This window comes from Oncorhynchus kisutch, linkage group LG18 (assembly GCF_002021735.2).
Source record: "Oncorhynchus kisutch isolate 150728-3 linkage group LG18, Okis_V2, whole genome shotgun sequence".
NCBI classification, from domain to species: Eukaryota; Metazoa; Chordata; class Actinopteri; order Salmoniformes; family Salmonidae; genus Oncorhynchus; species Oncorhynchus kisutch.
Window position 1 is genome coordinate 40,379,620 of NC_034191.2, and position 12,434 is coordinate 40,392,053.

A 12,434-nucleotide genomic window follows, 5' to 3' on the forward strand; every position below is an offset into this window, starting at 1 on the left:
GCTAACCATGTGTATGTGACAAATAAATTTGATTTGATTTGAAAAGTGTATACGATAAATGTGATTCTGTAACAAAGAATGAGATCCAAAAGTCACTTGAAATGGAAAGTGTGCAAATATATTTTCAAATAGTTTTGACAAAATAGTTAACCAGAAACAAATACAAAAAATTACAACAACAAAAAAATATTGTTTATAAAAAGTACACAACGGCTATGTCGTCCACAAATACAGTGCATAGTGTTATACATCTTTAGGTGCTGGAAGGAGGAAATGTTTTCGGGTTTGTTTCAGCTTGTAAACGACACCAGGAAGGAACATTTACAGAAATGGTTCTACTCACTGAAACAGATATCATTTGGTAAAAAAAGAAGAAGTTATTTCTCAATTGTAAATATATACATGGTATGTTATCACTATTTGTTTATTGATCACACAAACATTTCAAATTGTGAATACAAAGTCAACTATCTTATATCAGCTTTAAGGTACATTCGATTCTCGTGTAAAAAAAAAAAAAAGTCTAAAGAAATAAATGTACAAACATGTCAGTGACGTGTAGCTTCCTCTTCCACATATACATTTCTATAAAATAATACAAGTTATTATTACACAGAGTAATTTCACTTTGAACAGCATAAATTAATACAAGAAGCAATCAGAAACATCAGTGGGGTTGTAAAATCAACAAATGGAGAGAATACAAGTCACTGACATTTTAGAGGAATACAAATTTGGTTCAGCGATGTCATGATGTTGCTGTGTTTTTTTGTACAGTCCAGCTGAAGAGAGCGTTTTGTTAACAAAACATCCACAGACAGAGATTCTGACTTAGACAAAGGCTCTGCTCGTCTGTGGCAGTAGCGTGTCATCTTTGCCTTGGAGACTACACTGTCCCCATTCAATGGTTCCCGTCTGCCTCAGGTCTGGGCACAGAACACGGTGTGTTGATCATGATTGAGCTCAAAGTGAGCAATCTCAATGGGCCGGATACTACCTTTAAATACGTGTTCGTATCGTTAGGATTCTGGACAATGTACATTAACCTCTTTTTCACCACTATGCATTTCAACTTCAAAGGAAAGGATGGCTAAAGGACATACTTATTTACCTGCTTTAAAATAGCCGTCTCAAGTGTGTGTGTGTGTAGTTGAGCTTATGTGTATGTATAATGAGTTGTGTGTGCTGTATAAGACTCAAACTGTATTAATATCAGAGTTCTATGGACTCAAATCTCTCTCAGACACGATACGTCAGTACGTTGACATTTCCTTCAGAGAACAACCCTTTCAGCTTTTTTGGACAGGTATTTTAGTGAGCCCCTGACACTTCCCCAGTAGCAGATAGGACTGTTGAGTGGGGGAAGACAATGTTCAAAGTAGTAGCTGTGTTATGCTGCCACACAGTGGTTGGGCCGGCGGGACATGACGTAGCCCCGGTGACACACACAGCGATAGGAGCCGTCTGTGTTGATGCATCGGCCGCTCACACACACGCTGTCAGGAACCTCACATTCATTGATGTCTGGGCATAGAAGCAGAACAAGGAAACAAGTGAAAACACAATACATGTGAATCAGTGAACGTCCAAATGTATATACAGTACCAGTCAAAAGTTTGGACACACCTACTCATTCAAGGGTTTTTCTTTATTTGTACTATTTTCTACGTTAAAGAATAATAGTGAAGACATCAAAACTATAAAATGACACATGGAATCATGTAGTAACCAAACAAGTGTTAAAACAAATCAAAGTATATTTTATATTTGAGATTCTTCAAAGTAGCCACCCTTTCTGCCTTGATGACAGCATTGCACACTCTTGGCATTCTCTCAACCAGTTTCATGAGGAATGAGCAATTGTTGGCTGCTTTTTCTTCACTCTGCTGTCCAACATCCCATACCATCTCAATTGGGTTGAGGTCAGGTGATTGTGGAAGCCAGGTCATCTGATGCAGCACTCCATCACTCTCTTTGGTCAAACAGCCCTTACACAGCCTGGAGGTGTGTTTTGGATCATTGTCCTGTTAAAAGACAAATGATTCTCCCACTAAGCATAAGCCAGATGGGATGGCATAACGCTGCAGAATGCTGTGGTAGCCAATCTGGTTAAGTGTACCTTGAATTCTAAATAAATCACAGGCAGTGTCACCAGCAAAGCACCCCCACACCATCACAACACCTTCTCCATGCTTCATGGTGGGAACCACAAATGCAGAGATAATCCATTCACCTACTCTGCATCTCACCAGGACACGGCGGTTGGAACTAAAAATCTCAAATTTGGACTCATCAGACCAAAGGACAGATTTCCACCGGTCTAATATCCATTGCTCATGTTTCTTGGCCCAAGCAAGTCCCTTCTTATTATTGGTGTCCTTTAGTTGTGGTTTCTATGTAGCAATTCGACCATGTAGGCCTGATTCACACAGTCTCCTCTGAACAGTTGATGTTGAGACGTGTCTGTTACTTGAACTCTGTGAAGCATTTAATCGGGCTGCAATCTCAGGTGCAGTTAACTCTAATGAACTTATCATCTGCAGCAGAGGTAACTCTGGGTCTTCCTTTCCTGTGGCGGTCCTCAAGAGAGCCAGTTTCATCATAGTGCTTGATGGTTTTTGCGATAGAACTTGAAGAAACTTTCAAAGTTCTTGGCATTTTCCGGATTGACTGACCTTCATGTCTTAAAGTAATGAGGGACTGTCGTATCTCTTTGCTTATTTGCACTGTTCTTGCCATAATATCGACTTGGTCTTTTACCAAATAGGGTTATGTTCTGTATACCAACCAGTGTCACAACACAACTGATTGGCTCAAATGCATTAAGGAAAGAAATTCCACAAATTAACTTTTAACAAGGCACACCTGTTAATTGAAATGCATTCCAGGTGACTACCTCATGAAGCTGGTTGAGAGAATGCCAAGAGTGTGCAAAGCTGTCATCAAGGCAAAGGTGGCTACTTTGAAGAATCTCAAATATAAAATACATTTTGATTTGTTTTAACTCTTTTTTGGTTACTACATACTACAGTTATGTCATAGTTTTGATGTCTTCACTATTATTCTACAATGTAGAAAATAGTAAAGAATAAAGAAAAATCCTTGAATGAGTAGGTGTGTCCAAACTTTTGACTGGTACTGTATGTTCCGGTAGATGTGTAAATCGGTAAATCTATACATTTCCCTGGAAATTTCTAGATTCTCCATTGCACTGGTAAATCTACAGATTTTACTGTAACATAAATGTCAATCTGAGAATAAGAGAATGGCTCTTGCTATGTGATGCATACAGTATGTAGATTGAAAGGCATAAGGTTCGAAGTACAAGTGAAAGGCAGGGAGTTTTGCATATAGACAACTGCGATTAGTTGAAGGGTTTGTCTTGTGGATTGTGTGAGGAGGGATACCTACCTATGCAGGCCATGGAGGTCATGTCCAGCTCGTATCCCTCGTAGCAGTCACACGTGTATCCCTCCACCACACGGATACACCTGCCGTTCTCACAGCCGTGCAGTATCCCACAGTCCTCTGTGCTCAGGCCTGCATACGGCTCATATTGTCCTGGAGCGGGGAGAGGAGGAGATGGTCAGAAGTAAGAACAGATAGCTAACACACATTTTTTTTCACAGGGCCTAGGCTAAGTTTACATCTTTAAAAAAAAGTGAAATATTTTGGTTAATGCAGCAGCATTGACAAAATGACATTAATGCAGTAAATGCAGTAATGCACAGAAAGAGATGGCGTACTCTCATAGACTCTCCTTGGGGCTCCGCCTGGCCCCCGTCTGTCAGGGAAAGGGGGTCCAACACGCCAGGGTTCTGGCCCCTCCTCCTCCTCCTCACTGTAGGGGTCACTGTCCGGGAGGGGGGCCAGACTCAGAGGGAGGCCCTCGGGGATGGGGAGAGGAGGCCGCGCCCCAAAGGAGAGCTCAGAACGAGGGTCTGGGAGGGTGCGGAAGGGAGGTCTCGGAGGAGCATCAGGCGGGCCGTAGTCGTCCTCGTCATAGTACCGCTCAGGACTGGGAGGGAGAAATCCAACATGTTTGTCGAGAACATATGTTGTGTCTTGTGATGATGTATGTGAATGAGTGAGTGTGGTGAATAGGGCAGTGTGTTACATGTATCCTGAGGGCCGTCTGTATGGGCTCTCTGGGACCCTGAAGGTGCTGGGTGTTCTGCCTCTGAAGCCTGACCTGCTGCCCCCTGGTGGTGTGTAGTCATCATAGTCAGGCCGGGGGTACTCAGGCCTGCGGGGGATGGGGTCTGGGAAGGAGTCCGGTCCATAGGGCACGCGATACCCCCCTCCTCCTCCTCTAACTGGCCCTGGGTCCGGACCGTAGCGGTCAGGGAAGGGGGGAGGAAACTCTGGGGGCCTCAGGAAGACGTTACACCGAGCCTCATAGTCCTCTGACAAAGAGAGAAAAGGAAAAGAGGCGTAGACCAAAAATGACACCATAAACACAACTCTTCCACAACAGAGCTACATTTTGCTTGTATCTCGGGACAAAATGCTAACACAGCGGAATGTTCAATGTAAATACTCATCCACAATCAGCGTGGCCGTAGTAGCTTATCAGTGTGTGGTCAGTCTAGTAGTACCTGAGTCTCTGGCAGGACACAGAGCACACTGCAGTCCCCAGCCCTCTCCATACAGACAGCAGCACTCAGTGAAGGTGACCTGTCCACCCAGCAGGGGGCTCTGACACACCAGGTCTGGTGTGACATACTGCCAGCAGAAGGACAGCTTCTCATCTGGAGACAGGAGGGAGAGGACAGGAATGAGGAGGGGAAGGGTGAGATGGAAAGAGAGGCAAAGAAAGATGAGGGAAAAACGAGGGAAAGATAGATGGGGAAAGCAGGAGCGAGAGATAGATTGAAAACAGACGGTGAGAGAGAGAGAGCTCACAGTTTGAGCTAATAAGTAAAAAAAAATGAGTAGTGAGGACTCATAAGGTGAGTTATTGGGCACTCCCGTCTCCCAGCGTGTGTAGTCTTACCCACGGCGAGGCCAGTGGAATTGACACAGCTGCGCTGAGTGTCGTCCAACACAAGAGGAGGCACGCAGGTACAGAAGTGTGAGCCTAATGTGTTGACGCAGATTCCCCCTGGACAGCTGTCCTCCCCTGCCTCACACTCATCAACATCTACCAGGAGAGGACAGAGACAGAGAGAGAGAGAGAGAGAGAGAGAGAGATGAGATTTTAGGAACCTACCCATTATATACATCCATCTAATTCAACCGCAATTATGAAGACTGGGTCAAAACGGCCCAATATCACTGATAAAGATTGGCCACTAACCGATGCACTCCAGAAACACGTTGTCATAGTAGTAGCCACTGGTGCAGTAGCAGGAGTAGCCAGGGATGTTGTTGACACATACACCGCTCTTACACACCTCAGGGTGGAACAGTTTACACTCATCCACATCTGTGAGAGCAGATGAAGGCCTGGATTACAGGTACAGTACAGTATAAGCAATAAGCATGACTACCAATCATGTGGGTCAAAAAAAGGTCAAATAGGGGTGCTTATATTTGTCCAGTTTCACACATGTACAAGTGTGAAATCAAAATGTTTTTTATTTTTTTTGCCCTCGAAGAGAGGGGTCACAGCCAGGGGTCAGCTACTATCGACAGCAACCCTGGAACAATTAGGGTTAAGTGCTTTGCTCATTTAGTCAGCTCAGGGATTTGAACTAGCAACTATTCAGGTTACTGGCCCATCGCTCTAACCGCTAGGCTACCTGCTGTGTGTGTATGAGAAACAGCTGTTACCTTTGTAGCTAAACGCTCCTGGCCCAGTCACATATCCTCGTCCGCTGGGGCACAAGGCCTGGTGCTCGGCTGAACAGAAACCACAGGAAACAAAACGACATATCAGAGAGGAACACTTCACGACATCAGGGATAACTTTTTCTGAGTGGGTTGATAGGTGGAGCTGACTCCAGGAGTCTACCATAGACATACATACTCCCTTTAGTCATATACATATATATATATATATATCCCATGGAGACCACAGGAGGCTGCTGACGGGAGAACAGCTCATTATAATGGCCGAAACAGAGCAAATGGAATGGCATCCAACACGTGGGAACCAATGCGATTGACGTATTTGATACCATTCCACCGACTCCGCTCCAGCCATTACCACAAGCCCATTCTCCCCTTTTTCGGTGCCACCAACCTCCTGTGCTAGATACATACTCAATATAGTCATACCATAGACATACTCTTCACATCAGTGCTGATCACTGGTCCCTACCTGTGCCTAGCTGAGGACAGGGGTCGAACTGGCAGCCCATTCCCCAGCCCTGGCCCACGGTGCAGCAGCACTCCTGCTGGGTGGTGTTGCGGGCCAGGACGCTGCACGAGCTCTGCTCCTCGGTGTTGTAGTAACACTCCCTCAACTCGCCAGGCCGGGCAGGGGGCAGCTGGGACGCATCGGGCCGACGCTGGGGACCGAGGCCGGTGGTGGAGGAAGACGAGGAGGAGCCGCCAGAGAACACTGGAAGACCTGTGAGAAACGTGGACGTGACGTCTGTGGGTTGAGGTGTGTGTGGTTATGGCAGCGCTGCTGACCACCAAGACAACATAGTGTTCCCTGATGAACAGCAGGGGGCAGCAACACCAAGCTGTTGGAATGGGCACCTGTTGAAGAGGTCTCACCAAACTCACCATGCACAAACTGGTGTCAAATGCCATTAAAACGGTGTAGGAATGAACATTTGAAGCAGGGAAAGTGTTATTCCCATCAGGGAATAGAAATGTTTTTTTTTCCGTACGGGGAAAAACAAGCTTATCTAGATAATCCTCGAAAAGCACAATAGTGTTGGACAGCGTACAGTACCTGGTCGGGGCGTGCTGAGGCACTGTCCTGAGCGCGTATCAAACTCTTCCCCCTCTCCTGGACACTCACACATGAAGGAGCCATCCACATTCTCACAGCGCGCCGCGCCACACACGCCCTGCATCGTCTCACACTCGTTTTCATCTAGAGACAGAGAGAGAAATAGAGCGATAGAGAGAGAAAGAGAGAGGGAGAAAGAGAGTGAGCGCGAGAGAGAAAGAAAGAGAAATATGGGGCGAAAAGGTATAACCATGTCGGCTAAATCAAGCAAAGACAAATGACAGGACAGCAGAATGGTAGCGTTTGTACACTTATCAGAGACCCGTGCATCTGTGTTGAGACGTACCCACACATCCCTTCCCATCGCTGGTGGCTGTGTAGCCCTGGTCACACATGCACTGGTATGTTCCAATTAGGTTCTGGCAGAACGCATGCTCCCCGCATACGGTCTCATTGGCACACTCGTTGATATCTGTGAGCGAGAAGAAGAAACAGAAGTGGAAAGAGAGATGACCTCACTCCTAAATTAATCTGAAGTATGGTCTCAAGTATGGTCACTCTCATCATTATATTTAGATGGATAAACTTGATTCAATTATTGAAAGGTATAAATCAACAGTCAGTGAAGACAACACAGTGAGATATATCCCTAGCTCTTTTTCCTCCATGTCTGTGTGTGTCTGCGTGTTACAGACGCATATCTTGGCAAGGAAAGGCGAATGACATTCTTGTGACTGAGCATCTGCGAGGTGAAAGCCTCCAACCTGACACATCAATCAAACACAGCTGCCATGACGACCAAACCCTTACGCCCCGCCCTCAGCCTGGATCCCACATCTGTGTCCAATCTGCCAAACATTCCTACATAAACTATCATGGCTAAACTGTATGACAGTATAGTGAGAATGGCATTCAATCTCTATTGTAGCATAGAATCAGATCATTGTAAAATAAATCAAGTGGATTAATAAATACGAGAATAATAAATAGTAGATTCTTATGTGTGAACTAGATTTAGTAAAGGATGAAGTGGATGAGTTTCATGAAGAGATGGAACTGACCGACACACTCTCCGGTGCGGGTGACCCGGTAGCCCGGCTCACAGGAGGTGATACAGCGGTAGGAGCCAATGGTGTTCTCACAACGCTGTGTCCGACACACTGCTCCCTCTGAGCACTCATCTACATCTGGGAGAGAGAGAGTGGGGATTACACACACACACACACACACACAAAAACTTTAGCATCCCCACAGCTCAGTCTCGAAAGCTGTGCGTATTACATAAAAGGGACACAAGGTTTCAATGGTCTGTCTACGGTGGATGATGAACAGTGCAAAGTAGTTGAGGTGTTGAGTTACCCAGACAGGCTGTCTTCTCTGGGTTGGTGGTGAATCCCACTTGGCACTGGCACTGGTAGGAGCCCTCTGTGTTGACACAGCGCCCATCCTGGCACACCCCCGGGCCTGACCTGGCACACTCATCCACATCTGGGCACGCAATGACAACACGCCATTACATCACCACAGACATCCCCGCTGTGCCTACCGCCAAGCAAAGCAATCTCACTGTGTGAGTGGCTATGAGTAATATAATCTGTGTAAAGTAGCCTATAAGGGATTATTTGTATAAGGGATTAGAGTTGTCCAAGTTAACGGGCTGTGCAGTTTAAACTGCAGAGTAAACAGCAAATATATGTAATGAGTAGAGACTTCTCCATTCTGCAGGTTTAAGAGTAGCCTACAGAAAGGCCAGTGGGACTTGGGTGTGTGTATGAGGTGTGTGTGTGTGTGTGTGTGATGGTCGTGAGGCTTCACCTAGGCAGGAGCTCCCGTCGCTGCTGGTGGTATAACCCTGGGAACACACACAGCGGTAGGAGCCCTCTGTGTTCACACACTCTCCCCTGGGGAAGCAGTACTCCCCCTCTAGACACTCGTTGACGTCTGTGAAAAGACACGACGACCACGTTAGAATATGACACAAAAGAACACCAACATGCATATACACGTCATCAAAAGAAATCACCAACATTGTGGCATTCATCACCATCAGTAGCACCATCATCGATACTGACCTCGACATTGGCGTCCAAGGCCAGTGGTTCGGTAGCCTGGTTGACAGTCACAGCGGTAGGAGCCGTCCGTGTTCACACACAGCCTCGCTGCACCACAGGTGTCAGGGCTCTGGCATTCATCCACATCTGAGGAAGGGAGAGGGGAATGCTCGTGGGTACTGCAGGTGGGTCGCACACACACACACACACACACACACACACACACACACACACACACACACACACACACACACACACACACACACACACACACACACACACACACACACACACACACACACCTCTGCTTCATGTATAGGGTCTTTCTGTACCCCCTAAAATAGGTTAAACAGCTTCCAAGTGTTTCTCTTAAATCAACACAGCACAAATGGGTTCTGTCCCTCGTGGATATAACGTTTTGACAGTGAAACCACTCCAACGAGACATCCACCCATTCCCAAGTGTTACATCCATTTCTAAGGTGTCTCTGATTTACAAGCTATCCCCTTTGAAGTCTAAACATCTGTTGCAAACTCTGTTGGTTCACATCAGCACCAGTCTAACAGCCAGACATCCGTTGAGTACCTCGGAGTGAATACCTCGTTGAATACCTCGGAGTGATTTTCATGTGCTCTGGATATCACAGCATGGGTAAAGTGCTGACTGACAGTGAACTGTGAAGGAAACGGTACATTCATATGAATTGTTTATATGGTCTCTTGTTTTTTGTTTATTTTGAGGTAGAGGCAATGCACCCAGGTGGGATGGTGCAGTGTCCTTTAATAATGACACTCGGGCTGATTATTTGTGTGCCCCACGGAAAATAAACTGCTTGGTAGTGAGTAAGAGAAGTAACAGAAGCCATGAAAAGGTGAAGTGAGGAGAGCAGAGGAGAGGAATGCAGAGGAGAGCGCTGACTGCAGTTTGGAACTGGGTCTAGAGGGCCACCCCCTTTGCTCACTCATCGCCTACTGTAAGATGATGAAAATCGGCCCGGTCACACTGCTCTGTGCAGTTTATATAAACAGTGTTGGAACAGCTTGATTCTTCAGCAAACTTTAGTATGGTGACGGTCTCAGTCAAGCTGCCTCACCAATAACACCAACGGTGTTAGCGATGTGAATGTCTGATTCCATAAAGCCGTATGAACGGAACACAATCTCAAGTGGAAGGCGTATGAAAAAGAGTTTGGTGCTCATTTCGGTCTCGTGTCACATTCCGCAACATTGACACAATTCAACTCTTTAAAAATGTGTTTCCTCATTAGGCAGAAATGTGCAGTTGTTCATAAATCCCCCTCCTCTCCTTGGCCGTAAAAGAGCCATGGCATTCCTTCCCAGAAACAAACGTGGCAGGCAAGTGTGAGAGCCATAAAACACCTTGAAAAAACATGTCGACTACATGGACAGAATGCCATGAATTGACTTGATATACTGCCTAATAGACAGCTAGTCTTACCTGCGCATAACCCATCTTGCATTCTGTGGCCAGCTTTGCAGGCGATACACTTGTAGGAGCCTTCAGAATTCACACACCGTTGGCCAGGACACTGTGAGGAGTCTGCACATTCATCAACGTCTAAAATGAAGCAAGTGGAGGTTACACATCAAACAGTGATATGGACCTTGAACCATCATGTAAAGACATGCAAAAGTCAGACACATGCAGCCTCACCAATACAGACGCTGCCCTGCAGTTTGAACCCGGTGCGACAAACGCACCGGTAGCTACCGAGAGTGTTTTCACAGAGGCCGTTGGCACATAGGTTGGAGGTCTGCCGACACTCATCGATATCTGTGTGAAAGTAACAATATCAGTATTGATACAATTATCATTATCATACAAATGGGTATGTGTGTGTGTGTGTGGTTGAGAAGGTTGTTCACCTGTACACTGTCCATTTCCAGCCACAAAGCCTGGGCTACAGGCCACACATATGAAGGAGCCCTCAGAGTTGATACACTCCTGACCAGGACACTGTAGAGCGTTCTCACATTCATTGACATCTGGAGAAGCCAACAGAGGTTATACTTTACAATCCCATAATAAAGTTGACAGAACAAAGACCATTTCTGGTAGTATTTTACTTTATTCTGTGCTAAAGAAAGTCATACATTTGACCGCCCTTTATCGGCTGAAGTAAGTCTTACCTGTGCAGGTGTTGCCCTGTAGCCTGAAGCCAGATCGGCACGCACACTTGTAGCTTCCAGCCGTGTTCTCACAACGACCGTTAGCACAACGAGTGGGGCTGTGGAGGCACTCGTCAACATCTGCAAAGAAAAGAAGGAGAAGAACTGTCCGCAATCGCTCCAATGTGCTGTTGTCGATGAAGACCATGTTGTGTCCTACCTGTGCAGCGTCTGTCGACCAGCCCAAAGCCTGGCTTGCAGGACACACACTTGTATGAGCCCTGGGAGTTGACACACTCCTGGCCAGGGCACTGGGACGGGTCTGCACATTCATCCGCGTCTGTACAGGTATCACCGTATAGTCTGTAGCCAGTGAGACACGCACAGCTGTAGCTACCCTGGGTGTTCTCGCAGTGACCGTTGGTGCATGGGCCGGGGGATTGACGACACTCATCTATATCTGTAGGAATGGAGTGGATGGAGATACAAGAGATTGCTGAAAGGTAGATGCCAATTTGAAATACACTATAAATGTATGTATCAATGGACGGATGGATGAATTTAAAAAAAAATCACAGACACACGGGTATACCTCAGAACACACAGACACAATGTAATTTTACCTGAGCATTGTCCATTGATCATGCTGAAGCCTGGCTTGCAAGACACACAGTTGTAAGAACCCTGAGAGTTGACACAGGCCTGACCAGGACACCTCAAAGGGTCCTCACACTCATCCACATCTGAAATAGAGCCAGAACATCAATAGTCCGGCAGAATTTGTTTTCCATAGATTGAAAGTTCCTTTCGCTGACAGGCTCAAAAGAGAGAATGTAGGTAAATACAGTCATCGCTCGTACCTGTGCAGGCCTTGCCTTGTAGTTTGTATCCCGTATGGCAAACACACCTGTAGCTCCCGGGAGTGTTCTCACAACGACCATTGGTGCAAAGGCTGGGGGTCTGACGACACTCGTCAACATCTACAACAGGGGGGCGACACAGACCGTTTAGAGGCCTCTATCAAACAGCCTGTAGAGAATTCGACTTAAACTCCCTATAACATTGGTCATTACCTCAACATTTTCAGAAGAAAGGTTATTATTTGGTTTTGTGTACAACTGCTTCCGGACAAGGAGTGTTACCTCGGCATTGTTCGTTGAGCAGCCCAAACCCTGGTGGGCAAGACACACACTTGTATGATCCTGGAGAGTTGACACAGGCCTGACCAGGACACTTCAAGGGGTCCTCACACTCATCCACATCTGGGGAAAGGGAGAATGATAGACTGGAAGTTTAATATGTCCGACTGACCAATAGTATTATTTCACAAACATCACACAATCTTTGGTGAGTGAAGACAGCAATATATATAGTACAGTCACTTCGGTAGTGAAACAATGTTGA

The 12,434-nt window shown here is 46.1% G+C and overlaps 1 protein-coding gene across 4 annotated transcripts in view; it reads right to left on the reverse strand.

Moving 5' to 3' along the window:
- Positions 1 to 96: 96 nt before the first annotated feature.
- LOC109908905 (latent-transforming growth factor beta-binding protein 4) overlaps positions 97 to 12,434 on the reverse strand; it is a 72,619-nt gene continuing 60,281 nt past the window's right edge. For 3 of the 4 annotated variants that reach the window (XM_031796066.1, XM_031796065.1, XM_020507688.2), the window contains 23 exons: positions 12,173 to 12,292; positions 11,891 to 12,010; positions 11,654 to 11,773; positions 11,251 to 11,490; positions 11,052 to 11,171; positions 10,788 to 10,907; positions 10,576 to 10,695; positions 10,360 to 10,479; positions 8,923 to 9,048; positions 8,666 to 8,791; positions 8,210 to 8,338; positions 7,912 to 8,037; positions 7,197 to 7,322; positions 6,851 to 6,994; positions 6,266 to 6,517; positions 5,776 to 5,844; positions 5,300 to 5,428; positions 4,997 to 5,143; positions 4,599 to 4,751; positions 4,118 to 4,406; positions 3,747 to 4,018; positions 3,412 to 3,561; positions 97 to 1,524 (listed from right to left, as the gene is read on the reverse strand). In XM_031796066.1, coding sequence (XP_031651926.1) covers positions 1,391 to 1,524; positions 3,412 to 3,561; positions 3,747 to 4,018; positions 4,118 to 4,406; positions 4,599 to 4,751; positions 4,997 to 5,143; positions 5,300 to 5,428; positions 5,776 to 5,844; positions 6,266 to 6,517; positions 6,851 to 6,994; positions 7,197 to 7,322; positions 7,912 to 8,037; positions 8,210 to 8,338; positions 8,666 to 8,791; positions 8,923 to 9,048; positions 10,360 to 10,479; positions 10,576 to 10,695; positions 10,788 to 10,907; positions 11,052 to 11,171; positions 11,251 to 11,490; positions 11,654 to 11,773; positions 11,891 to 12,010; positions 12,173 to 12,292 — 3,452 coding nt within the window. In that variant the 3' untranslated portion in view covers positions 97 to 1,390. The remainder of the gene's footprint in view (positions 1,525 to 3,411; positions 3,562 to 3,746; positions 4,019 to 4,117; positions 4,407 to 4,598; positions 4,752 to 4,996; positions 5,144 to 5,299; positions 5,429 to 5,775; positions 5,845 to 6,265; positions 6,518 to 6,850; positions 6,995 to 7,196; positions 7,323 to 7,911; positions 8,038 to 8,209; positions 8,339 to 8,665; positions 8,792 to 8,922; positions 9,049 to 10,359; positions 10,480 to 10,575; positions 10,696 to 10,787; positions 10,908 to 11,051; positions 11,172 to 11,250; positions 11,491 to 11,653; positions 11,774 to 11,890; positions 12,011 to 12,172; positions 12,293 to 12,434) is intronic. The other variant, XM_020507689.2, reaches the window with a different exon arrangement.